Source organism: Gallus gallus, chromosome 23, assembly GCF_016699485.2.
Source record: "Gallus gallus isolate bGalGal1 chromosome 23, bGalGal1.mat.broiler.GRCg7b, whole genome shotgun sequence".
NCBI lineage: Eukaryota > Metazoa > Chordata > Aves > Galliformes > Phasianidae > Gallus > Gallus gallus.
Window position 1 is genome coordinate 495,026 of NC_052554.1, and position 27,605 is coordinate 522,630.

The following is a 27,605-nucleotide window of genomic DNA, read 5'->3' on the forward strand; positions in this document are numbered from 1 at the left end:
ACCAGTGCTTTCCAAAGAACCCAGGAACAAGGAATCCAGCCCACTCTGTACCTTTACCAGCTGGACATCCTGGTAATTCAGCTGGCTCTGGGGTAAGCTGTCCTTCTGTGTTATCCATGGGTGCTGCAGGACCTGCTTGGCTGTCAGGCGCTGGTGAGGATCTACATGAAGCATCTTTGATACCAGGTCCTAAGGGAATCATTTGAAAGTCAGACTTCTGAAGACTTCATACTTTAAAAGAAGAAATGCCACCCACCTGTTCCCAAATTCAGATTTCAGTTCAGAAGCCAAGTTTAAGGACCCGAGATATCAAGTTCCTTTTGTATAAAATATGTTTTCAGTGGGCCTGGGAGGTATAACACAGCAACAAACCCAGTGTGAGTCAGGCACGAGGTTGTTGCTGCATGCAAATTTTCACAGCCTGAGCTAGAACAAAGCAGGCAGAGGCACACTGCTGAGCTGCTCATGGGGAAGATGTGCACAGGGCAGAAGCCACACTACTGCTTTTCTCCACCCCCCTCTACCCTCCCTCCCCAGCCTGCTCTGAACCTGCATCACATATGCCTGACCCCCACCCTGTAATACAATGCATACAGATGCCACATCGTGCCTTGGCCACGTCAGAAATGGTGTCCCAGTTGCCTCCATTGACAGAGAACTTTCCCCCGCCTATTCGCGTCAGGATCTCTTCTGGAGTGTCACTGGGTCCATTTGCAAATGGAGTGCAGCTGAGGAGAGATGAGAGCAAGAACGACATTTACCATCCTGTATCCAGGCCAGGGAGTGGTTCTAGGCAGCAGGAAGCCATGGAGAGAGGCACTTACCCTGCAAGCATAGTGTAAAGGAGGACTCCCAGGCTCCAGATGTCACAGCCCTCATCGTAGCCCTGTCGCTTCAGTACCTGGAATAAGCAAAGGAGAAGAAATATGTTTGGTTCTGGTTGCCGAGCTTGTTTCAGCTTGCAAAGAGCAGCACAAGCCCCACGTGCAAGGTGGGTGCAAAGCTGATAAAGCCCCAGTGAACAGCAAAGGAATGGACTAAAGGTCAGCATTCAAATCAGACTTCAGTTTCACGGAATAGAGTATCCCTCCCAGCTGCATCAAAATGACAAGTGAGAAAGAAGCTATGTTCCAAAGTGATGACACTGCATGTATGCCCCACTGCTTCCCATCTCTTTTTCTTTCTTCCACACCAAGACATCTGGAAGGAAAGTAATCCCACCTATCTTAACAGGTCAGTTAATCAGGAAAAGAAGCAGCCTATGAAATCATTGGGATTTTAGCATCTTATTACCCTATGCAGAGCCCCAGCAGTATGGACAGCATAAGCTGGAGGACTGCACTGGGGATCCCATATTTGTTCTGTACTACAGGTATCGTTATTTTTCTAATTAACTAATCCAAGACAAAATATGCCAGAACAAGGCACTTACCTCAGGTGCCACAAAGTTTGCGGTATAGCAAGGAGTCATGAGAAGACCATTCTCAGCTCTCAGCTGCTTGGCAAAGCCAAAGTCACATATGCGAATGCTTTCTGGATTTCCTGACTCATCCACATAGAGAATATTGCTGGGTTTCAAGTCCCTGTGAACTACCTGCAGAACAAAGGCAATGCTACATTCATGCCCCAAGAGTTGCATCAAGATCCTCAACCCCTGCTCTGGCCCCAGTCTGCCTTGCCAAGACATCAACACAAGGCACAACATCAACACAAACCACTCGAGGAAGCAGATGTAACCATACTCACCCCTTGAGAATGCAGATATTCCACTGTTTTGCAGATTGTGTGCAGGACTGAACTGGCCTCCCTCTCCGAGAAAAACTTCTGTCTCAGGATTTTATCTAGCAGCTCCCCTCCTCTCATCAGTTCTGTCACCAGATACACGTACTTCCCGTCATCATAAACCTACCAAAGCAAATGTGGAGGGAGTTAATTAAAAACTGCTCCCCAGGCTTCCCTCTTGCATTTCTATCACCAAGCAGAAAGAAGTCAACAACACAGAGGTGGTACTGATTGGATACTTCCCTACCCCACAGTGATCCAATGAGGAGTGCCATTGGGGTGCCCATGCTAGAGTGGCATTCTCACTCCAACATACATGAGAAGTCATTCAAGGTACACTCACATCTTTCAAGGTAATGATGTTTGGATGCTGTCCGTATCGCAGGAGAATTTCAATTTCCTCAGAAGGGTCCCGTTTGCTCTTGTCAATAACCTGCAGGGGTATGAGTAAAGGTTATTCACAGCTGGATGGGACAGTGGCCAGGACAAAGCAAACAAGCTGAAGGTTTCATCACAGAAGCACAGAATGGTTGGGTTGGAAGGGACCTTAAAGACCATTGTCTCAGTTTCAGCTGGGACAGAATTGTTTTCTTCAGAGTGGCTGGTATGATGCTATGTTTTGGTTCTAAGAGAAAAACGATGGTGATAACACACCAATGTGTATGGTTGTTGCTGAGCAGTGTTGTACACAGCCAAGGCCATTCCAGTTTCTCAGTGAAGGGCCGATGAGGCCCAAGGAGCTGGGAGGGGACAGAATCAGGACTTAATCAGCTGACTTAAACTGTCCAAAGGGACATTTCATACCATATGCACCATGTGGAATGAGAGTTTTGAAGGGAGTGAGAGCTCATCTTGCTCTCTTCTAGTCTCTGAGAGGCAAGCTGGGCATCAGTCAGTAGATGGTGAGCAATTGCTTGTGCATCACATGCTACGCACATTTATATATATATACACACACACATACATATAGTCATAACTATTATCCTTTTCTGTATCTTAGTAAATCTCTTCATCTCAACTCATGAGTTCTACTTTTTTTTTTTCCCAATTCTCTCCCCTATCCCACTGGAAAGGGGGCCAGTGAGCAACAGATTGTGTGGTGCACAGCCACCTGCTGGGATAAATCATAACAACCATCCAGTTCCAACCCCTGCTGTGTGCTGCCTGCCCCCCACCCAGTCAGTCTGCCCAGGGCCCCATCCAGTCTGGCCTTGGGCACTTCTGGGGATGGGGCACCCACAGCTCCTCTGAGCAGCCTGTGCCAGTGCACTGCAGACATACTGTGCTATATCCATGCCCTGTCATTTGCCCCAGAATTGTATATTTAAGTCCCACAGTCGGGGAAAACAATTTCATTCCTTGCTATTATTTTGGTCATTACAGGGATGAACAGAAATCTAACAAGGGAGATCAGACTGAACATCTCAGACCTTCACCGCATACTCCATGTTGGTTGTTTTGTGAATGCACCGTTTGCACACCGAGTAGGAGCCCACACCAATCGCCTCCTTCACCACGTAGCCGTCGCTGAACTGGATGTTCTTGCCATGCAGCTGCTGCAACAAGAGAGCAGGCAGCAAATGAGCTGGGAGGGTTCAGGGAACGGTTTGTGCAATGTGATGAGTTAACTGCAACGCCAAGTGAAGTGACAGACTGCTGTCTACTACATCCCACAGCCTCTCCTCCCTGCTGGGGAGAGAGAGGAGAGGAGAACATGACAAATATAGGTCAGTAGGCTAACACTATCTGCATCCAGCACGCTGCATTCCTGCAGCACCTCTCATTCAAACAGCCTGAGTCCACCTGGCAAGGAGGCAAACAGTGTGCCCTGCTGACCTCTGCACGTGACAGTCCGTAGAAACAAAAGAACATCAGGATGCAAGAATTCAAACCAGAATATCTTTCCTTTAGCTCCTGCAGACCCACTCTGGATTTACTGCAGTCTCAGAGCAGCTGTCCTTTTGTCCCCATGTCTCACCTGCACCACAGAATGCAGAGGGGGCTGTGCAGGTTTCACCTTACTGTCTTCCATCAGTCCAGTGGCCACAAAGCTGAAGCCGCGGAAGAGCTGATGTGCACCTGCACTGGGAGGGATGCCTGGGGAATCTGCAACAGGAGTTGAAGGAAAACTTGAAAAGGAATAGCAGTGGAAGCAGAAGCCTGCCCTTCGTGGCTCTGGCTCAGACAAGAGCAATATCATGCAGCACCAAGCTACCAGTAACACCCTGCATATGGCTGGCACTCCTCCCTGCAGCAGCTAGGAGTGGACAAACCTTGCCCTGACGGCACAGGCAAGCCAGGATTAAACTGTATTATTTCACACAGGCTTCAGCTGAATTCATATATTCATACCAACCTTTTGGTGTACGCGATGTAAATTCTGTATCAAAATAAAAGGTGTCATCAGGCTGGCCTACAGCAGGCTTGAAGGGTGGCTTGATTTCCCTTCGGTACAGCTTCTGCAAAATACAGGTAGCATGGAAGTGCTGTGATAGCTGAATGTGCTCAGAAGGGTGCAGATAACTGCTAGGAATAAGAGGCTGGGAAGGAAGTTTACAATACTAGAAACAGTGTTGTGTCTGCAGCTCAGCAGTGAGAGGGATGGCCTCCTGGCCAGGAGGGTGCCTTTCAGTCAGTTTGTGGAGAAATTCTGTAAGTTTCTACCGCCTATCATATATTAACCAAGAAAAAAAGAAAGTGTTCTATGTACAATGCAGGGAAATGCAGGTGCAATTATTGCCCTGCTTCTCTGCAGAGTACAATGCAGCTCTTTGCCAGAAGTGCCTCCCTGAGCCCTTCCTACTCTGGACAAGACAATCCTTGTGCCAAACCCCAATTAAAACCTGCACCTTAGTTACAAGAGATCAAACCAGGGTGAGGTCATAGGCAACTCAGTATGAAACAGTTACTTGCATGACAAACAGCAGTTTAGTTTCAGGAAGGATAATTAGGAAAGATGGAAACATGGGTTGGTAGCACTCCCACAGCTGGTCAGCCTGCAAGCATCACCACTGTGGTCAGCAGAGCTGCATCACTGTGCTGAATGGGGTGAAATTTGCTTTTGTGTTTCTTATACTCACATTCCAGTCAATAGTAGAGTAGAACGGATGACGCTTTATCTCTTCTGCCCCATCTGGACCAGAACCTGAAAGATGCACCCGCAGAGTGCTTAACATTTAATCAGGATCACCAACAAAGTGAAGGCTATCGCCAAGCATGCGACATAACCAGATATTACAGAGAACCTATTAACATAGCACAAGTGCCAGCATGCTGCCAACCCACTGCAATGTGAGAGGCACAGCTACAGCATCAAGTGGATTCAGAAACAAAAAATGCCTTACCTAATCTGTTGGCTGGGTTCCTTTTGAAAAGGGCTCGCAGGAGGCTCTGTGCCTCAGCACTCAGAAACTGAGGCATGCCCAGTTTTGCTCTAGGGAAGAAGTTATGCAATCAACTGCAGGTATAAAGAAGCCAACCCACAAGCAGCACCTCCACCCCTGAAAGTACAACAGTCTGTTTGGCATTTTGTACTGCACCCTTCAAAGTGAGTGTTGGTACGAAGCTACCTGCCAAGTAATGCCATTATGTTGTGAGAACCCCATCTGCAGCATGCTTAGAGAAGGAGCAGCAGGCTTGCCTCTATACACACATGAAATCTCCACTTACTTAAGGATGAGGGTCATCGTCTCCTTGCGGTCCTTTCCCTGGAATGGCAGCGAGCCGGTGAGCATCTCAAACTGGGATGGAGAGAGAACAAGGGGAGGTCACATGTACGAGCAAGTCTGAGGGCTGCACAGATCTCATTACACCTTCATCTGGGAATTATCCACAGCTAGCAGAAGCCTTGCAAGTGATCAAAAGCCTGGCTCTGGAAAAAGAGAGCAGGCATCACATTCTCAGAAGGGAGCTTTGTATCACAGCATGTAGTGGGGATGTGTTCCAGCAGTGCCTGCTCCTGCCACAGCCCTTGGATCCAGCAGCTGCCAGATGGTGGCACCAGATCTGCACAGCAACCAACAGCCTGCTCCATGGCTGACACTGGCACCGGCAAATCTGCTGGATGCAGTCACCTAATGGCATTTCATAGCTAGCCCCTGAGCAGATGCTGAGGTTTCCAAGCCCACCAGTTGGTACACACCATCAGCACCCCATAGGACCACCAGTCCGCGCTGTGGGAGTGGCCCTGACGGTTTACAACCTCTGGGGCCATATATTCCACCGTCCCGCAGAAGGAGTAGGCTTTCTTCTCGTGGTCTATAGCCTCCTTACTCAAGCCAAAATCTACGAAAGAGAAAAACCATCAGCATGTGCCCACCTGCTCTTCACAACGGCCCAGAGCAGAGAGGTCTGAGAGAAGCTCCATGTTTCAAGCACCAACGCTATTATGGAGTGCCTCACCTGTGAGTTTGATGTGTCCTTCTTCATCCAGGAGGATGCTAAAGCAAGGAAGAAAAAAAAAGTTATTAGTGAAAGGCTGGTGAGAACCAGCAGGTGACCCAGAGATGGTCAGGGATGCTCCAGAACTCCAGAGGAGGAACCTATCCATCCTTCCAACCCCTGTACTTTAAGCTCCATCACCATGAATGGGAGAAAGCAGCTCCCTTCTGTACACACTAAACTCACTGAACCAATGAGCCACACAGATTACATCAACTTTGATCCCTCCCACGTCTCAGGTAAGAATAACCCAGTCATGCAGCTGCTGTGTGTCTCCTCAGAGGCCTTTTTCCTCCAAAGGCTCTCAGCTGCTTAAAGCTGGAGCCCAGCACTGGCTGAGGATTAATGCTCAGACATGTGGTGCACACATGCTGCCTCCACAGTGCTCCTGGCTCTAACTGCTGGTGTGAGGAGCGAGAGCCTTACTGATTTGCTCTGCTGCCTTCCATCTGCTTGGCCCAAGGCATTATTTAATGGAATAAGGTTGTGCTGTGCTATGACTGCAGGCTGAGGACTGAACACAGATCTGTACCACACGTACTTCTCCGGTTTGAGGTCTCTGTATATGATTCCCAGGCTGTGCAAATGGTCAAGTCCAAGAGCAAGCTCTGCTAGGTAGAACTTCACATCCTCTTCTGTGAACATGACCTGCAGGAAGGGACGGGGGTTATAATCCTGGGAGCATGACAAGCAACACCCTTCACACCCATGTTGCTTCCTCGTGCCTTTTTAAATCTAAGTTTCCCAGGCTTTGCCAGGGTACAGGGCTCCTGACATCCCCTCCTTTGGGCTAGCAGCAGGTTGGAGGCTCCTTCCAACTCTTTCAAGGACTTTCTGAGGGTCAGTCGTTCCTCCAGGCAATTAATACAGAAACCTCAGCAACCCACCAAGATGCTATAGTATACCCACCTCTTTGGAAAGCCGAGTGAAAAGGTCACCTCCTCGGAGGAAATCCAAGATGAGATACAGCTTCCCCTCTGTCTGGAATGCTGAAACACAAGCCAGAGCAGGAATCAGACCCCTCCACTGAGGGAAAGTTCGATGGTGTGATATTAGTCTCTTAAATCCCGATGGCTTCAGTTGTGCAAATGCCCTGCATTGTTACTAGCTTAAATACAAGTAGGGTAACTAATTGAGGTAGATCAGATCTCCTGCCCATGATGCTGAAAAGGACACAATCCCCTGGCACTGCAGAAAAGCATCATTTTATGTGGGATTTGTTCCCTTTCAGCCACTGATGCCCTGCTGGAAGGGCTGTTTCTCAAGCAATACACTGGTCAATTTATAGGGGCAGAAGATGTCTTCAGCTTCCTCAGAGTCAGAGTGTTCATCCTGCCATGCTCTGACTTGACCAGTTAACTCTGCTTTCTCAATTTCTCCTGGATTAATGTTTTAATCCCAAGGTTTTGATGTTTAAACCTCTTCTCCTGGTGCCCCATTCAAGGGTGAACACAAGACCAAAGACCCTTCCAAGAAAGGATTTGTTTTAAGGGGATTGTAAAGGCTCCAGCACAGCACAGCCACTGAGGGACATGGACTGACACAGGCTCTGCCACTGCGGGTGCCCAGAACCTGCTGGGGACCATGGCAGGCACACCTGTCCCAGCCAGCCCTGCACTCACCGTAGTGCAGCTTTACCACAAAGGGATGGTTTACATCAGCTAGGATGTCTCTCTCTATCTTTGTCCTTACACGATCACGCACTGTGGGAAAAGAGAGGAACAGTTCAAACGCTGGAGAAAGCACAGAGCCCTCATGTCAGCCTCACCCCTATCCCTAAGCCTTCTGGGACGAGGCAGCTGGAGCCAGATTTTTCCAATCTCCATCACCCCAAGGCCAGCAATGACTGCTGGTGACATTTTCGGAGTGTAATTTCCCGTGAAGCAATAGGACAACGCAGTAAGGCTCCCCTACCTTTCAGTGTTGCCTTTTTAAGCACTTTCATGGCATAGAGGTGGTTGCTGTCTGGTGGTGTTATTTTTCTTACCAAGAAAACCTGAGGCAAAAGAACACAAGAGCTGTTTTTAGACAGCTTCAAAAGTCCTCTATTCATTGCAACAAAGCTGCTGCTGCACATGCACAGCACCGCTGCTGCACCAGCCCTCGCTGTGCTGGTGGCTGACTGACATGAAGTTGAAGACTTAACATGGGAGCAGATGGTCTGCAAGAGACCTGGGTTATTTGCACTTTGAAACAGACACAAATTACAGGCTACTTCCTTCCCCCTTCGCAGAAGGGAAACAGCAAATGGGCCAAACCCAGTCCCTGGCACACAACATCACCGTGAGAAGAGTGGCATGCCCCAGCCCTCTGCCCCACACAGCACTGCATGCTTCTTTCCTCCTGACCAAATGCATAAAGACCCCCAGGGCAGTGCTGACACACAGACTGATGAAAGGCATCTCCTCAGCTGCCCTTCAAATTAGAAGCAGCCAGTTGCTAAGTGAGCATATCAGATTCTCACCGGATGTGATCCGGTGAGAATCAGGAAAGAGGTTATGCTGGGGACAGTCCCTTCGTCAGCTCTTCTTTCAACACCACTTATCTGCGTGACACGCAGGAAGGACTAAGCTCACCTTGCCAAAAGAGCCCTGTCCCAGAACCTTCAGAAGCTCAAACTGCGAAGGGTCGGCCTTCTCAGAGCCCTCCTTCACATGGTGCGTGATGTTGATTTCCTTCACAACGCCCTCGCCCTGCAAAAGAGGGGACACGGTTGGCTGTGAATATACTAAACAAGGGGAAAAAGGTCTTATTGAGTCAAGGAACAAGGACTGCAGCTGCAGACTCACAGGAACCACATCTGAGAGAGCCGTAAGAGCTGGTGCATGTCACAGCTATCTCCTGGCTTCAACATCTGGAACAAAGCAGTCCCCGGTGGGCTTCCACCAGGTAGCACCATTACATCCTCACATTCTCCCCAGCACCAGAGGTGTTGCATTCCTTTGAACTGCATTTTAGATGAGTGCTTGAAAGCACCTTCCTTTTTAAGGCACTGGTGGCAAAAACAGGAGTGTTTATGCCACTAAAAATCCCACAACACAAAAATACTGTGGTGTTGTCAAAACATGGCCAGGGCTGGCAAAAATCAGACATGTTGGAGCCCATCTGCTCGGCAATCTGAGCAACTCTGCAACATAAGCCTTGGTGCATCTTCAGCACATACAGATGATGCTTTTAACAGACTCAAGCCTTCAGAAAGATTGAGGGGAAGCCAAGGTCTCTGGCACATGTTTTGTTTAAAACACATTCTTTTACTAGTTACTAGTTAGATTTCCCCGTTGCCGAGTAGGGGGTGAGAAAATCAGACTTTGTTTTCCAGAGCTACTCAGATACTCACTCCGGAACCCACCTAATCAAAGCTTTTAGAAAACAACAGGAACTGAGCTGCAGGCTCTGCCTCCTTCACACACCGAGCTCCCACCCTCGCTCCTCCTCGCAGGGCACACGCGGATGTGGTTGCTGCCTGCAGCACAACACTGAGCACCCTTCCTTTCCCACTCCTGTGCTTGGCTTTTCTCTATGTAAGGTAGGGCTTTGCTCTGTGTCTATTGGTAGCTTTGCTCTCTTGAGGTCCTGTGATGTCCAGATACTCAGATCAGGCAGAGAGACCCACACACAATACAGGCTGAGCACATGGAGAGAGTGGTGAAACAGAAGCTCCCCCTATGTCACAGAATCACAGAGCCATTAAAGATTGGAAAAGACCTCTAAGATCATCTAGTCCAAGTGTCAGTCCCCCCTCCCCATGCCCACTCAGAATCATAAAGGTTGGAAAAGACCTCTAAGACCACTGTGTCCAAACACCAACTCATCCCCTCCATGCCCACTAAGCAAATCTTGGCGAGCACAGCCAAGACAGATCATACAACCTCTACAACAACAAGGTCTCACATTCCATGTGATCTCTCAGCTTAAATCAGCCATCTTACACCTCTAAGTTTTGTTTGGAGGCTTTGCCCACAGCAGACAGTTGTTGGTCAGGGACAGCTTCCCATCTCCAGCCAACAGTTGGCCCACAGGTCTCCACAGCTGTCCTTAATCCAGGTGCCAATGTGGGCTGTGTGGGGTCACACGAACCATTAGGCGCAGTAAAACAAACACGCTGAAGGCTGGCTGTGTCACAAAGGGGCTGTCTGCAGGCTGCCGGGCTCCTTCCCTCCCTCCTGCCATCTTCGTGAAAACTCAAGGGAGAAACCAAGCCTACATGTCACTGCCATGTATTTCACCCTGCAGCTTCACACACTTTTGCAGAGAGGAACATTCAAAACAAACACTATGTCTAAGACACCTCCTCATACCACAGCTGTGGGAACTCTTTGCCTTGGCCAATGACAAGACCCACTGTGTTGAGCTGTGAAGGGTCTCCGCAGCCCAAGCTGCAGCTCATGGCATCCTCCAGCAACCTGCAGCTCTGAGAGCAGGTCCTACACCACAACACATCTCCAGCACAACAGCCACTGAGCCGCGGCACCAACAGCTTTCATTGCACCACGACGAGTTTCTTACAATGGCACCATGAGGCAAACCACCCCACAAGGCACAAAGACAAAAGCAAACCAGAACATTCATCTGAAGCATTGGCCCACCAGGATGAGCAGCAGGCAACACAACCTACGTACTGACCGGGCTGGGGAGCGGGCTGGGGGCTGGCAGCTGCAGGCTGCAGGGCTTCGCTCGGTGCTTCCTGTGCAGCCACAGCGTGAGGAAGGTGCAGATGCGGGGCAGCTTGGGGTCCCTCTCCATTCTCCCATCCCGCTCAACATCACAGAGTCCCAGTGATCACTTCGGGGAGCTCCTGGAGCCGGGGAGGCTCTGACATGGGCACATGGACACCGGCGCACGGCCGCGCTGGAGGAGATGCAGGTGGTTAAAGCCTGCTGGCAGATGTGTAGCGGAGATGAGCGATTTGGTCACACGGAGGCAGGTTCATGCTCCTTGGCGGCGCTTGTGGTTGGGGCTTTTTTTTGTTGTTGTTGTTTTGCTTAAAAAAAAAAATCTCACAGCTCTCTGTTCACATTTGATTTCCCTTCCCTGGCTCAGAAAAGATGCTCTCTGACAGAAAAAGTGTGTGGTGTAGGTCAAAGTCTGACTTCCATCTAGCACCATGTGCCATGCTCACACTTTGGGTACTTCCACAACAGGGGAATATGCTGATAAGCCTCTTTCTCTTTTAAAAGGAAGAGAAAAATGAATGAAACCCCATGCAGAAGCCTGGCAGCACTCCCGCTGGCTCTCCCACAGGGATGATGGTCACCCTCAGTGGGATGTGGTGGGCACCAAGCCAATGGCAAACCCTCTGCCATCATCGGGGTTTACACCTACCCCTTCATTTTTATTTCAAACCCAATCCTTTTTGCTTCATTCCCCCTCCAAATCCATGTTTCTCTTTGACCTTTTCATGGGGTCAAGACAGATGTCTTCTGCAGCAGCACCCCCAGAGCGTAGGTAAGAAAGAAACCCCTTCAGATGAGTACAATGACACCCACACACCTTTGCAATTAGAAATAACCCCGTGTCCATGTTGACTTCTGAATATCTGCAGAACACAGTCTGAAAAGGGGACTCAGAGAGCCCATTTATGACTGTCCTGCCTCCTCCACCTCTGTACCATGCTCTTTGATAACCAATAACGAAAGAATCAAATGACTGAATGCCAGTAAGCCCCAGCTCTGCAGGCAGAGCCTCAGCATGTGGTGATGATGCCCAAAGCAAGGGGTTGGAGACAGAGAGCAGCATGGGACAGCACTGCACAGCTGCTCAACAGGAGCCCTCTGGAGCCTCAGTTCCTTCTGATGCTTCCTTTGCTCTGCGGGGATGCAGACAAGAAATACCGCTTCCAAGGAAGCTCTGTATCACCACAGGAGCTGCAGTAACAGCTCTCTGCAGATGCACCTGGAGCTATTTAGATCTGATAAATTTTGTTCCGACCATGACAACGTTGCATGTTGGGTTACCACCACTCAGTGACCTGAAGAAGCCACCTTATGTCCACACAGCTCAACAGCAGAGCCCTGCAAGCCGACAAGATCAGAACGCGGATGGAGACGAGAACAACAGCACGTAAAGGGGTTTGGTGTGGGCAGGAAGGAGGAGGAGGATGAAGTCAAGTCTGGGATGTCACGTGAGCAAGTGACTATGCGCTGTCTGCTCCACGAGCACTTCCACTGAGCGGAGACAGGTCTGTAGGTAAATGCTGCAAGGCAGGGATGGTGCTGGGGTCCCTGCAAGCAGCGCTTCCCCCTCACACATTCTATCATGGGACAAATGCCATTAAGTGCACCGCTCTCCCAGAGGCTCTCTTACCTTGTCTGTTGAGTCCACCAGATCTTTCTCTACCCAAGTGATGTCTGACTTTGCCTGCGGAACAATAAATAAGTGTCAGCACAAAGGGTCTGCAATACTGTGCTAAAGATTTCCCAGCAAACTCGTTTAGCAGGAGGGCAAGCTGCCTGCAGCCCCTGGGCACATCCCACTACATGCCCTGATCTAGTGGTGGTTCCAGGAGAGCAGGAGGAGCCAGCAGCTGTTGGAGCGCTGGACAGACTCTGACAGGCAGTGGAGAAAGACACATAGTGCTGGCAATGGGACCCACGCGTTGCCCATGATCCAGAGCAAAATGCCCATCTGCTGCCAAAGAGGGAGGCCCAGCATTCCTGAAGCAGCCGGGGAACACGTCCAAACACTGAACCTCACTGCATCCCTCCAGGGCAGGGCAGGGCAAGTCCGGCACAGGCCTGAGCAGCAGTAGAGATATTGGTGTACACTTTGGGACCAGATGCAATCCTATGAAACCTTATGGAGAAACTAAGGAACATTTAAAGGGAGCTTAGAAAAGAAGTGCTTCTTGGCTAGGACATGGCTCTTTCTCCTCCTAAGAACTCAGACAGGGAAGAAGTTTTGGATGAACAGAGCTGAGATCCTGAAATCTACGTTTTTATGAGTGCATGTAAATACGCTGTCACAAAGGTGCTCTTTGGTTTGGTTTTGAGAGAACGAGCTGAAGCTCAGATACAAAAAAAAAAAACCAAACAAAAAAAACCCACACTCAAAAAAAAATCAGATCAGAAAAATCCAATCATATCTGAAATGTTTCCCCCAGGGTCCAAGCCTTCAGCCCACAGGTCTGTGCAGGAGAGCCCTTAGGAGCTCCTGCTGCTCCTCCAGCAGGACAGAAAGCAGCACAGGAGCACCAGCGGGGAGAGGAAAGGTGAGCCCTACAGGAAAGGAGGTGCAGCAAAGATGCAGATTAGCACTCAGAAATGACAGACTGAAGGTCCGGAAGGACTGAATCACATCAGAGGGGCCCTTTGTTCACCTCTTCCCCTTCCTCACTCGCTGCATCTCCCAGGGGGTGTGGGGAAGGGCTGTCCCACCTCGACACCCTCCACCAGGCATGGACCCATTGCACAAGCGCAGGTCCTGTGGTCCCACCCCACAGCTCAACAGCAGCCATCTCCTGCCCGCAGCCCCAGGGGAGGCCATTTTGCAAATTCCTGCAGGCTGGGGAAATCACCTCCGCACTCCTGGAAAAGAAAAGCGCAGCCATGCGCGCCCGGCAGCTCTGAGTGCAGGAAGTCGCAGAAGTCGGAGCAGGAGATGACTGCTGGTGAACATCCCAGCACAGATGGCTCATCCCATGCCAGGGCTGGGGGCACGCGCCACTCCAAACACAAAATCCGAGTCCTCCTTCCCACTTTCCCCTTTCTGAGGAAAGCTTTTGCGAACCAGAAGCCAAGAGACAGGTTTGTTTTTGCTTGCGTTTTGTCACTTTGACGGTTGAGACAGTCACACTGAAATGCAAGGAAAAAACTGCAAGAGCTAGAAGCAGATTATGCTTCTGGCATTTCGCTTCCTATTCATCAACAACTAACCAGAAGCTGTCGTAATTTCTGTTGCTTCACACATGCTCTGGTCCCCAAATTCTGGCAGCACCTAGGAAAGACTCTTCTAGGAAAGCAGTTTTACCGTCAGAAATGCTTTTTGCGAGAAAGAAGTCGCTAATGAAGACAGGACGAGGGCTGCCTCTCTGCAAGCAGGAGGTTCCCCACTTCTCCCTGCATCCTGCAGAGCAGATAACACAGGGCTGTGCACAACAGATACCTTAGAGCTAGACACTTGCCTCCTGGATCCTCGGCTTGCTGCGGAAGAGGAGCCTCAACATCTCCAACGCTTTAGTCTGCTATTCTCCCATAGTTTGCAAGCTGGCTTCTGAACCCAGAGCTCTCTGCAGCACCCAGACTGCCACAAGAACCCCAAGTAGTAGTTACGTCACTGGGATGTATTTTGGGAGTTTTCGCTGAAAGGAAACTGCGGTTTCATATGGGGAAATTGCACTGTGTGGCCATGGCTGCACAGCACCACCAAGTCAACGCGAACACCAGATGACTTCTGGGTGCAAAGACATGGCTCTTTCCACCAGCAAATCTCAGCAGGATTTCCAAGAGGACACATACTGGGGTCCCACATCACAGACAGAGCAATGTGAGACAGCACATAGCAGCTGAGCCCCTTCAGCTCTTCCCTAAAGTTACACTGCCCTTCTTTTGAGCAGCACAAACGCTGTTTCCAGTATCAGACCCCCAGTGCTGGAATGCAGCTCTCCAGGCAAGGGGTCAGAAGGAGCTGTTTTCTGCACCTTCCATTGGTTTGTTCCTGCCCCATGCTGGAGTCTCAGCTCGGCCACCTGCATCCTGCTGCAGCAGGGCTTTTAGAAACCACTGTGAGGCCCCACGTGAGCCCTGCACACTGACATCTGGTGAGCATTGTGCAATGCTGCCTGCTGGCTTGGGGTCAGCTCCTGCACCATGACACTGCTCTCTGACACAGAGATGTCCTGACACAGAAAGGAGGCGAGGAGACAGGAACTGGGAACGCTCATGTTGGGCAGTGCAGCCATGGGCCATGGAAGGGCTGCAGGAAGGCTTCAGTCCTATGGCTCTGAGCCAATCCTCTCCCAGTGTCTGCTTGTAAGGAAAAAGTCAAGCCACGTGCACACTCCTAGCTCCCTTCAAGAGGCCATCTGCATTTCATCTATGCAAAGTAGATGCCCTATATGGCTTCTAAAGTTACCCAGCTGCTTCACCAGTATCACTGCCATGGCATTCACAGGAACACGCAGTACAGCACACAACCATGGGACGGGCAGGAGAAAGCCTGGCTGAGCCAGCCTTCCCATATCACACTTCCAGAAGATCTGAGTTTGACACCTGGGGAGATCTCAGGTGCTTGTAAGCCTTACTCCATATCAGGGACGTGGTGCTCCCACTGCAGAGCCTGGGGCAAATGTGAAGTAGGAGGTGCACAGGAAACAAATGCACTTTTTGCTGCTGTGAAGACTGAAGAGGCAGCGGCAGCTCTGTCTGGAACTGTTTTTATTTTCTATTAATTTATTTTTTCTAAAGTGGTGGTTCTCAAAAAGGGGAACTTACAAAGCAACCTCACCAGCCACTGCCTCCCCTCATGCACGGACCTTATTTGGGCAAGACTGATGGCTGCTCTTGTGTGCAAGCAGAGAACTGAGCAGAACCACGTCCGTGTGTCTCTGCTTCTCTGGTGGGTGCCCCCCAGGAGCTCCTGGGAGCAGTCAGGAACATTCCCTGCCCTAGGAACCCTACCAGGCGTCCATCCCTGCTGCAAGCCAAGGGCTGTCCTCTGCACATCGTCAGCACTGGGCACAGGCTGCCAGGGACTGAGGAGGAACCAACAGAAGGAGTGTGGCCACAAACACACTCGGCCCTTGAGGCAGAAGCCATTTTGATGCAAGAGGAAGCAACAAGTTGGTCACATTGCTGAGGATTGTAGCACACTGTCTTGCTGCCTACCAGCTCCTGAGAAGGTGAGGTGGGTGATGCTGCTTTCCTGCAGAGGGGACTGCCCCCCAACACTTCCCAGTATGTCTGCAGCCACCTCAAGCCCTGCTGGGAGCAGTGGAATGTCACCACGTACCCACATAGTGCCCCGTGTGGAATAGCCATCGTGTCAACCCCGCACCTCCTTTTGCCGTAAGCAGCAACAATAATTTGAAACTACAAGCAGGTTTAAAACCCTTCTGCCCCAGAGCTGCTCTCTTAGAATCACAGAATCATTGAGGTTGGACAGATCCCTAATATCACCTAGTCCATCAATCCATCACCGTGCCCACTGACCACATCCCCCAGTGTCACATCAGGAGCCCTGGTGTTTGCCACTTAATGTGTTAGCCCTTGCCACAGAACCACGCATGCCAGGCACCATAGCATCCTGGCAGTGCTGCACTGCTCTGCATGCACTCCAACATCACGTTAATTTGGTCACCCTTGGGAAAAACTTCACTGCCATCCTGAGTTTTCCTCCAAGGAGGTTACAAGCAAATCCCTTAGTGAAAATACAAAGCACAACAGTTCACTTTTACCTCGTTTGGTATTTAGAAGGACCAGTTCCACCCGTGGGTTTTTTTGTTTTTGTTTTTGTTTTTTTTATGGGCGCTTTCTTTAAGCAGAGCAAAAGTTCACTTCTTTTGTATGCCAGAAAATGACCCACACCTTCTCCTGTGGAGGTGGAGGGAGCTGTAGCAGGAAGGAAATTCTGCACAATCCTGGAGGACACAAATAGATGTTGGTGCTCCTGGGCAATGAGAGGAGCAGCAGGGACAGTGTGGGACCTCCAGCAGGGATGGGGCAGCAGGTCCTGCCATTGTCTTCTCTCACTGCCACGTCCCACTGCGGGATGTGGAGGGAGGAAGGCAGCCGGCTCCCCGGGGCCAGCTGGGCACACTCCAGCAGGTGGCACTCGGAGCTTCTGCAAAGTCCTGAGCAAGCAGAAAGGGCTTATTTTGTAACCACCCGTGGAACAGACGGCACCCCGAAATGGGGGGTTATGAACTGATAAAGGGATAAAGCCTGAGGATGAAGAAAGGAAGGGGTAGAAATTGGCCACAGCAAGGCAAGCCATGCTCTATAACATCCCTGTGCATCTGCTCAGCTGGTACCTGACTCACTGGAGCAGGAGCACCAAAACATTGGCCCGTTGCCATGTTTTTCTAAATGCAGAACGTTACCTTAGGAACCAGCACTGAGGCACGACCCGAGTGTGCTGTGCAGCCACGCTGCCCTCACACAGAATGCACAGGCTCTTTCTGACCGAATCTGAGAACACAGCACTGCTTTCATCACGAGAACCGTTTGCTGCCCCTGGAGCTGCCGTGGGATGTGGAAAATATTCTATCGCATTGATGCGGGAATTCCACACTCCTCCCACCACGCAGCCTGCAAGGAGTTTTCTCCTTGCAAGATGTGCAAGAAGACAGCACATTCTCAGACTGCTCTCTTAAAGGAGCTTCTTTTCCCCACTGTGCTCGCAGAGCCCCAAGCATCACTCTGCCCGCTCCGGCCCCACACACCCAGCACAGAGCCAACCCGGCTCAGCGCACCGCGCACCGACATCGCCTCCCCATGTATGCACACCCGACACACTGCAACCAGCCCAGAGCAGTGCAGTGAAACACACCGCTTCTGACAGTGAGGAAACCAATAGCACCCCATCTCAGAGCACTTACAGAGCACAGAAAGATTCTGTTCAGCCAGTTCAGTATTGCCAGGCCTGCATTAGAAGCTGCGCTGCTTTCAAGTACAAACAAGGGACAAGCACTCTCAGTTTTGGTACCTGAAGGCGAGAAGGACTTTTCCCACAAGGCTGAAAGTTCATTCCTTTGAACTCTGGTGGGCAGATGGATAACATGAGTTTCCTCGTGGAATATGGCAAAAGAGGTTTTGTGTAGTTTTTTTCTGTTTTTTTTTTTCTTTTTCCCAGTAAAAGAGGCTTCTGGGAGACAGACCTTGCAGCAATTTCTATTAATCAATGACATGGATGGAAATGGAAGAGGAGAAAGCAGAGCAGAGTTCTGATCGGTCAGACATCAATGTGCGGGAGGGCCATTCCAGCTCTGCCTTCCTCACACTGCACTCCTGCAAACTGACCCCTCTTCAGTTATTCATTAGAGCCTGCAGCTCATCAGAGAGGCTCTGCTCCTCAAGCAGGCATTTTGTTGCTGTGTTTTTAAGGAGCTCAGACACTTGCTGTTAACCACCACAGCCTGGCCCCGCTGAGGACGAAAAGCTGTTGGGCACTGTATTGAAAACAAAACCACTCAATGACTTCAGCTGGCAACACAGAGCAGCCAGCTCGCTCCAGAGCTTCACCCCTGCCAGGCTGAAAGGCTGCATGTGGAAAGATGCAATAACTGCAGCCAGGCCAGGAGGATTTCCAGGCAGTGCTGTGCTGTCCTGCACCCAAGGCTCGGGGACCCAACCAGCAAGAGCATGCTTTGCTATGCAGCTGGAAGCAACAAGGAGGGGCACTGGGCAGAGAATGCCTTTGCTGAGATACCTGTCTCTTCCCACACTCAGCAACTTTCTAACTCTTGCAGAAAACAGCTGTGCAAACACAGCAGGTCGCTGCTTCAAAGAAGAGCACTCCGTTTGTTTGTTTTAAAACCCTTCACTTTAAGAGGCTGCGATCGGAGACTGTGCTGATGAGGATCACTACTGCTCTCCCGTTGGTGCTCAGCCTGGAGCTGGAGGTACCTGCAGTACTGAACGCATAGCCTGGGCAATGTGGGCTGCTGGGGAGCACAGCCATGACCAAGCACCAATGCACTGTGCTGCAGAGGAGCACCCTGTGCTTGGCACAACAGCAGCGCTCTGCTCCTGTCTCAAAGGTCTCTTTTATGGTGTAAAGCAGAGCTGGAAGAGGTAACTCATTCACCTCCCCAGGTTTCACTGCATGCTGTGATTATCACCCAAGAACAAACTGCTCAGTGCTCCCAGTGTTACCTCCAGAGAGAGTGGGCACACTCAGCGCGGCAAATCCACTCCTCTGCTCTTCATTATGAAGTGATTTCACTAATTGGGTGTTGTACTTTCATGTACAATTCCTCACACTCGGCACCTTCAGGGAGCATGTGCTCACCCCTCAGCCAAGCTGGCTGTAAAACCCCAATGACAACAGGTTCTGTTTTTCCACTCAATTCAAGCCCTCTGTTGCCATTCCTCAGCTGAACAAGGACCAGTCCTCAGCCTACCTGACAATTAAATCGAGAGAACATAGGAGAGAATGAGGTTTAGTCCCTGGAGAGCAGTGCACGGGCACTGGCAATTAGCTCCTGGCACAGAGCAGCCCTGGGAGCAAAGCAAGAGACCTTCGGCTGTGCTGGGGAAGTTGCACTGAAACTACGCCAAGGGCACTGCTGATGGCTGAAAGCCAACACTGAATTGTTTGAACACCACCACCAACGGGGAGAAAAGCAAAAAGCAGACACACTTGCACCCATCTTGTCCAAAGTTCTCCTGCTCAATGCAGTTGGATCAGCAATCCAGTTCTAGGGATGCTGCCAGGACTGCTTGGCAGACTGAAAACTCTTACAGTGGGAACAGCCAGATAAGCAAGGATTCAGGCATTAGCAATTTAGGATCGTGTTTGTTGTCAGGTGAGGGTTTGGCTTGGAAATCCCGGTGCCACACAGCTGGAATGCTGATGGGATGGCTCTGACTATGTGAGGAGAGGCAGTCACTCCGGATAACACTCTGCACAACCTGTAGGATCTTGCAGGCATTTCCAAGATACTCAGATAAACACAGCAAGGTACACTGCTTGCAGGGACTTGCGCACCACGGCTGTTCTCAAAAGGTGGGAATCCACACAGGAATAGAAGCCAGGAGTTGTGAAATGCCCCAGCAGTCCTTGGAAGGAGGCTGAGGGCTGCCTGGCTGTTCCCAGACCACAGGCAGCTGAACCCAGACCTCCTCTCCCTACATCTGCAGCAATCGTTCCGCTGTGCTTCATTCCCAAAGGCCCCAGTTCACAACAACAGCAGGTGGAACGGGAGGGAGAAGATGGAGGTGTTAGAGCCCCATGCTGCCAGCTGCCAAATTCCCAACTCTTTTGAGGAACCCTTGGATTTCCTCTTTGTTGAGGTTTCTTTGGTTCTTGCCCAAGCAGATAAAGGTTTTTCTTCTGGCAGCATCCTGCTGACAGGGACAGAGGGAGGGATGGCACTTTGTGTGGGCGTTGAGGAATCGCCGCTGTCGCTGCTTCCAGCTATTTTTAGCAGAGATCACAGAATGAGCCACAAAAGGATGAAAGCATAAACCCAACATGGAGTGCCTCCTGTCCCCCAGCTCAAGAAGGGCAGCAGCAGATCTGGAACAGAGGGGTACGGGAGAGACCCTGAGCAGCTTTCCAGTCACAGACACACAGCCTTGGGTGTTTGCTGCTGCTTTCTTCTCCTTCTTTAGTCCTTGCTGTAGGTAAAAGGAGGCAGTGCCACAATCTGCTGCTCACATTGGCTCCCAAGCTGACAGAAAGACAGAGATTTTGAGTTTGCTGCCTGCTCGCTTCTCCCTCCGGAGTGCCAGAGCTGGTGCAGAGTGCCAGAGTTAAGTATAAGGTATGTGTTTATAGCAGGGATTTGTCTTCGTGCCTGTAGAATGTACACCTTGTACAAACTTGGAAAACGCACCAGAGGTTATTTCAGGAGGGCTCTGCAGGTTTAAAAATGACTGAAAATGGGATTGTCGGCACAGCACACAGACACAGCGCTTCAGCAGAGGGCAAAGAAGGACGCCGGCACCCACGGTACCAGGAGGGCAGTTCAGCCAAGTGCTTGATGATCAAAGAGGCAAAGGCTCAAGCCTTAGAAGCCCAGCTGGAATCCAAACACAAGGGACAGATATTCTCTTCCATGCCAGAGATGTGGGCATGGTGAAGAACTGTATAACCATAATCTCAGCGGAGAGGAGCGCACAGTGGTGTTGACCTGAGCTCATCCCACCCATGCCAGCTTTCCCATGGTGCCAGCCCATCAGCCAGCCCAGAGGGGCAGAACAGGTGACTGAGATGCAACAGCAGTGCTGGAAGTTCAGTGTAAGTTTCTGGAAAAGGACGAGCTGAGAAGCAGCTGATTGGATTCGGCTTAAATTTCTTCTACTAAATGTGTAACAGTGACCAACTGGGAAAGCATTGCCATCGCCCTCCAGAGCCCTTAGCACAAACAACAGACCGGGGTGCTCGCTGTGAGGAGCAGGACAAACTCCAGACAATCCATGCAGCAAGGGCTCCCAAGCCAAAGCAAACACGTGGCGTCACTCCCCATAGCTACAGCATGTGTGCATCAGAAAAGGAAATCCTGAAGGGCTTGTGCTTTTGAGGCACTGAAATGATCTGAAACACTCCAGCAATTCTCACCTGAGCACTCTGCTCCAGCTGCTGTCCATGGCAGTGCTTCAGGATGGCCCAGGTGAGTTTGGATAATCGAAGGGATAGGGAAAAAGAGGGTCTGCCTGCTTTCTTTCCCCACCCTGGCCCCCCATGCTCACGCACACACTCATCCAGATTACAAAGCAGCAGCTTACAGGATTTAAAAATAGCTGTCCTCAGCCCATTCACCCGCCAGCACACACCGCATGCAGCTCAGAGCGACGGTGATGGACTCGGCCCCACTGCAGCTTTACCTTGCACGGAGGGTTCCCGCCTTCCTCTGGAGCAGCCTGCCCATTCTGCAAAGGAAGAGAACCCGCTGTTAGCACACGCCAGGCACTGGCACTGCCTCTGAGAGCATTTCAAATGGGACAAACTGGGGGTGCCGCTTTCAGATGGGGTACGGAGCGCTCTCCACGCATCCATAGGATGCAGCAAAGGATGAGGCAGGGATAGTAAAGATGTGCCAGAGAGTGGTTTGCAGCCTCACAGCCATTTTGCTCTACATTGGTTTTAACAGGAACTTTTATCGGTTATTTATTACCATCTCACAGCTGATAACGCTCCTTCCCTGGAGAAGCAATGGGACATCAACCTGACATCTGCCTTGGGAGCACGAGTGTTTGTGGCTGGTGACTGGAGTGAAGGAACAGCGCTGCCGTGAAGGCTCAGAGGAGCACAGCCGCAGTGTTTACATGGAGCTATTGGTGCCATCAGCACAGAGAATATCTAAGGAGTGAAGTAAGATTTTGTGTTTATGTATATCCTCCACAAAGAGCTGAAGATAGCCAGACTTGGAAACACGCTCATGTTTACTGGCTCAGCTGTCACCCATCAACAATTATTAAGTCATTGCTAATCAAAACCATAGCACTGGGAGGGCTGTTTATGTCCAAAGCAGCTCGAGTCCCACGAGGAGCAGAACCTTCGTGCCAGACAGAGCAGTGTGTGGCACACTTCTGAGAGCAGATGCACGTGTCAGCAGAGCGATGGTCTCAGAGATGCAGCTCTAATGTGACCGCCACGTTCTCCAGCTGATGTTGGGCAGATGGGTGAGAATTGCAGTGTTTGGAGCCAACTGCTTTCCTTCCATCCCAGAGAAAAAGCAGAGCCTTTATGTCCTCATATGGGATTCGAGAGCCATTTGGGAGCACCCAGGATGGAAGGGCAGCCTGGCAGCGGGGCACGATGCTCGAGAAACAGCTCCACATGTGAGGAGGGGATGCAAAGTGCTGCTGCACGCACTGCTCTCAGAACTTTTCTCAATGGCACGCAGAGAAGTGCACTGAAAAGGAAGTGCGCTTGGTTGCGTAACTGCCAGCCTGGCTGAACTTGGAGATATTTCTCTTAGGACATCTTGCATTTTAAATCCCTTTAATTCCACATAATCTGAAGCACGGGGAGGAGCAACTTACAGAACAGGGCACTGCTGCTCTGATACGTAACGAGGACAAGTGTCAGGGCGGGCAGCACCACGTGGGCTGTGCGCTGCTATCAGTGCTGCCAGCACACATCGCCCCGCGGCGCCGGGAAAACAACCATTTCCAGCTTTTCCCTCCTGAATTCCCCACGCACGAGGAGTCAGTGCTCGAAGTGTATCATGGACAGAAGTCTCTCTGCTTCCTCCCCTATCTTTGATCGCCATTGTTTTCATTTTTCAGCTACGATGTGTGCAGAAGAAGACAGTTACTCGCGGATAGCTTCTGCTCAATAAGGGATGAGCAGATGCATATATATAGGCAAAAGTAATTAGCTTAAGTGGTTGGGTTTGTCGTAATCCCACGTCAGCTACGTTGCTCTGTGTTTGTGTAACACGACAAGAGTTTAAAGGCAAGCACAGCCATGATGGCAGCTCCCATCGCTATGGTGATGCAGTCATTCAGCTCTGTTCCACCACTGGTGCTCTGCCCCACATGGGTTGTTCTACCACATAAGCAATATTCCGAATAGGCAGAAGAAAGAGCAGGGAAAAAAGAATAAAAGAAATGAAATGAATGAAATCACAGAATGGCCGGGGTTGAAAAGGACCACAGTGCTCATCTCGTTTCAACCCCACTGCTATGTGCAGGGTCGCCAACCAGCAGCCCAGGCTGCCCAGAGCCACATCCAGCCTGGCCTTGAATGCCTGCAGGGATGGGGCATCCACAGCCTCCTTGGGCAACCTGTTCAGTGCATCACCACCCTCTGAGTGAAAAACATCCTCCTAACAGCCAACCTAAACCTCCCCTGTCTCAGTTTAAAACCATTCCCCCTTCTCCTATCACTGTCCATCCTTGTGAACAGAAGAAGGAAGCACGATGAAGCAATCTCAGTCCACAGGACAGCTCACTCTCCCACTCTTTTCCCAGCACAGCTCCGGGACAGTGGGTGCTGGCTGTGACTGGCGCTCAGCAGCTGCTCCTGGAGAGCAGTGGAAAAACCCCCAGTCTGACACACCGGGTTGGGTGCCTCCGCAGCACAGTGCCAGCACCTCTGCTCTGTGACTCAGAAAGCAAAGGTTGGAGGAAGCTGGCTTTACACCTCGATGGCAGTGATCCCAGGCAATTTACGTAACACATTCCAGAAAAGTCTCTTTGGTTTCTCTTTGGTACCACTCTGCCCCACAGAAGGGAAACCTTTCTGCCCCTGGCAAACAGAACCTCGCAGCGTGCAAAACTCCCACCAAGTCCCTCTCTGCCATTCACAGTCTGTGTCAGCTCCGGGTGCTGACAGCCGGCCCAGAGCTGCAGAATGCCCGTGCTGCTGAGCACACCGCTCACCTGAAGCCCGAGGGAGCGGAGCTGCTGGCATCCCACCCGGCACAGCACTGAGATGTAAAGTGCCTTCCAGCACCGGCACACTGCTCCTGGCCCCGCCGCTGACCTCCAGCCCCGCCAAGGTGAGCTGGGGGAAGGCAGCCTGCAGCTGCAGTTTACAGATTACACATCCATAACTAATGCAGTGGGGAGAGGAGCCCTCACTGCTGCCACAATCCTCCCGAGGGACTCCATTGGTGAACGTGGTGCCCCTGTGGCTGCTTCCAGCCAGGGGAGATGTTGTGGTGTTGGCATAGCTGCCACCCAGCACCCAGAGCCCCAGGATTAATGATACACTGATCCTGCCCATGGTATCTATTGCCCCAGGCACTGGCATTAGTATCCTCCCACTCCAAGTTCGTTTTCCAGACAAATCACAATTAAACTCCAGCTTTCACCTCCCCCCCCCCCAACACACCCAGCTTTCCCTGAGCACGTTACAGCCTCAGGAACATGACCTGGTCCCTGCAGGGCACATCCCCACACCACAAGCAGAGGTGAGCCCACAGCACGGGGCGCAGCCGCCCACCCCCCACATCTGGCTGTGACAGCTGGACAACCCGGCCTCTGTTCCCAGCAGAGCTTCCTCAAGAGATAATTTTAAGTAGAAATAAGCGAATCTGACCAATTAACCACTGTAACATCCCTAGGTGTGATAGGAGGGGTAAGAGGCACAGGAGGGTCTACAACGGGAGAGCAGCGGGGAGTGAGCGAAGCGGGACAAAACCCACACGAACCTATCCGGAAAGCCGTGAGCTGTAGTTGGGCTGAGGAGACGTTTGTGCGCACACTTCGGCTGCCCTACAGCGGGGGAAAGGCTGCGAGCGGTGCCGACGTTCTGCTTCAGCTGCGATGCAACGTGCGGTGCGGGCAGCGCACACCTCGTTAAGAGCGGAGCGCACGCATCCAGCGGAGAGACGCAGGACGGCGGCTGGGCAGCGCTGAGGCGGGCGGGGGAAGCCCCCGGCACAGAGCCATGCTCGCATTCACCGCTCGAAACGAGGAACCGAAGGGAAGCAGCGCAGCCGGCAGCTCCGAGCGATCCGCCGCGCCGGAGCGCTTCCCAACCCCGCGGGGCTCAGCCGGAGCAGCGGGGTAGGAGCGGAGGGAAGGAAGGAAGGGAGGAAGGAGGGAGGAAAGGAAGGAAGAAAGGAAGGGAGGAAGGAAGGAGCAGGCCGGCCGGGCTCTCCTTTGTTCCGCGAGACCCCTGGGGGTCGCCGTCCCCCGCCCCGCTCACCTCCGTGTCCAGCTGCACCAGCTCCATGTTGGGCCAGGGCTCGGCCAGCTGTGCGAGCGGCATGCTGGCGGCGGGCAGCCCCGCGGGGCGCGGCACGGCTCGGCTCGGAGCCCCGCGCTGGGCACCGGCTGCCCGGGCCGGGCCGGGAGCGGCGGGGCGGGGGGCGGGGCGGCTCCGCCCGGCTCCGGGGCGGCTCCGAGCTGCTCTCCGAGAGCCGTCGCTCCGCTGCGCTCGCTGCCCTGGGCAGCCCGCTGCGAGCCCCCCCGCCCTCCGGTGCAGAGCCTTTCCCTAAGCCCCTCCTGACTCCCCCGCCCCGCGTCGTTCCTTCGGGCAGCGACGTTGGTTGAAGGACAGAGATCGTGTGTATATCCACGCGCACCTTTGGATTCTTCGGTTTGAGATGAGGCGCTGCTCGCGGTGCCCTCCTCCAATACGGGTAACAAACCCGCCTTGCCTCGGTGCTCAGGGATGCTCGGAGGAAAGGTGCTGTAAGCACAACTGCTCAGAACACATCCAGCGCTGTTTGGAGTTGCCAGGTTTCTCGTGCAGGAGGAATTATCTTCTTGCTTTTACTGAAATCCAAAGCACTGTGTTCTCAGATTTCTCTTTAAAACGATTTGTTATATATATATATATAAAAAGTCAAAGAGTGCATTGCTAAGGGCTGACTTCACCAAGGTGTGGCTGAAATATCATTTAATGACCCAAGGGACAGCACAGCTCTGCTGTTGCACTGTGAGGGCACTGTCCCACGAAGCCGTCCTTGTGTGGCCTGAATGCCATGAGCTGATCAGAGAGGTGGTGAAGGCAAAGAAAGCCAAAGTAGGACAGAGCACAGCACGTTGAGAAATTCCGGTTAATCTTCACAACGTTCAGAGCTAATCATCAGGGCTGTCTTGTTCACATGTGGGGGAATCCTATGTAAGAAATTCCCACGGTGACAGAAAGCGTGAGCCCAACACTGCTGTCTGTGCTCACAGCACCCCTCTGTGCCGTAAGCGCTGAGTCGCAGATGAAGGCATTAAATAACACAGATCCACCAGGCTGGTGCTAAGTGAGGCCAATTAAACTGATGTCACTTACTGTTGGAGCAAGCTGAAGCAGATCTTGCAGAGAGTTATTCATTCAGCTCCAAAGCTGTCCATAATTTTCCCCTTATTGCTCGGTACATGGCGTGCCGTCTGCTCGCATCCCTCCTCCAGCTGCTGCAGATTGCAACCTTTTTTAAATGGCATTGATAACACGATGTCGGTGCTGGCATCCTGCTTTGCAAAATTTGTTTGCAAAATGCAGATCCTATTCCAGATTTCCAGCTGCTCTGCATGCATACTGACCAGGTCCAGGCTGGGAATGCATAGAGGAGTGTGTGTAGGAAGGAGAACAAAATGAGACACCACTCTCAGTGACCTGCTGTGCTTTCATGCCAAGTCTCACTGAAGGTGACCTTTCTGTGCCACATCCCACTGCAGTCCCAGCTCTGCTGTCTGACGGGGGTGGAATCGCCATCCCCGGAGATGTGGCACTGAGGGGCACAGTGGGGGTGAGCTGGGACTGAGCACACAAAGTCCTTGGTATGTTGCAGCAGGATGCCAGGCAGGCTGCCCAGGAGCTTGGCTAACGCAGGAACTGTGAAGCTTTATGGAGCAGTGAAATGGACAGCTCTGCACCCACGGGTGTCATTGCACCAAAACAAAGGACTATCCTGCCCCATTCTTTACATACAACAAACTAAAGATACTGGGGACACTACAAATAACTTGTGCATGGCTACTCCCTGCATCTGTGCAGCTACTTTGGTTAAAGGCTAGCAGACAATTTTGCTGAGGAAGCTCTACAGTACCCTCAAAGTTACACAAGCGGCGCCCAAAAGGCCAGGCAACAGCACAGCAACTCAGCAGGGCTGGGTGGGCCACCTCAGGGCCTCTCAGTCCCCACCTGTGGCACTCAGAGCAGCAATGCTGTTGCTTTGCAGACTGACCTTCCTTCAATAACTGCGATTCAAGTGCAGGAGATGAACAGGACAGGACACATATCACTGCTGGAGGAGGAGAACGTCTGGGTGAGCAAAACGAGGTGGTGGTCTCCCCCGGAGTTTATTTTCTAGACAAAGAGCAGCTATA

General features: G+C 51.6%; 1 protein-coding gene across 16 annotated transcripts in view; it reads right to left on the minus strand.

Moving 5' to 3' along the window:
• The window catches only part of RPS6KA1 (ribosomal protein S6 kinase A1), a 28,523-nt gene extending 2,912 nt beyond the window's left edge, over positions 1-25,611 (minus strand). The window contains exons 1-23 of one of the 16 annotated variants that reach the window (XM_046903500.1): positions 25,486-25,611; positions 21,708-21,752; positions 17,863-20,902; positions 12,526-12,579; positions 8,799-8,915; positions 8,137-8,218; positions 7,845-7,925; positions 7,132-7,211; positions 6,764-6,870; positions 6,184-6,221; positions 5,924-6,066; positions 5,452-5,522; positions 5,127-5,215; positions 4,863-4,927; positions 4,139-4,241; positions 3,761-3,888; positions 3,213-3,338; positions 2,126-2,215; positions 1,747-1,905; positions 1,433-1,594; positions 825-901; positions 611-728; positions 52-189 (exon numbers count right to left, since the gene is read on the minus strand). In XM_046903500.1, coding sequence (XP_046759456.1) covers positions 52-189; positions 611-728; positions 825-901; positions 1,433-1,594; positions 1,747-1,905; positions 2,126-2,215; positions 3,213-3,338; positions 3,761-3,888; positions 4,139-4,241; positions 4,863-4,927; positions 5,127-5,215; positions 5,452-5,522; positions 5,924-6,066; positions 6,184-6,221; positions 6,764-6,870; positions 7,132-7,211; positions 7,845-7,925; positions 8,137-8,218; positions 8,799-8,915; positions 12,526-12,579; positions 17,863-17,937 — 2,103 coding nt within the window. In that variant the 5' untranslated portion in view covers positions 17,938-20,902; positions 21,708-21,752; positions 25,486-25,611. Of the gene's footprint in view, positions 1-50; positions 190-278; positions 347-594; positions 729-824; positions 902-1,432; positions 1,595-1,746; positions 1,906-2,125; positions 2,216-3,212; positions 3,339-3,760; positions 3,889-4,138; positions 4,242-4,862; positions 4,928-5,126; positions 5,216-5,451; positions 5,523-5,923; positions 6,067-6,183; positions 6,222-6,763; positions 6,871-7,131; positions 7,212-7,844; positions 7,926-8,136; positions 8,219-8,798; positions 8,916-10,845; positions 11,126-12,525; positions 12,580-14,322; positions 14,451-17,862; positions 20,903-21,608; positions 21,753-21,997; positions 22,140-24,985 lie in introns of those variants that run through there. The other 15 variants (XM_046903501.1, XM_046903502.1, NM_001109771.3 and 12 more) reach the window with 15 other exon arrangements.
• Positions 25,612-27,605: the final 1,994 nt, after the last annotated feature.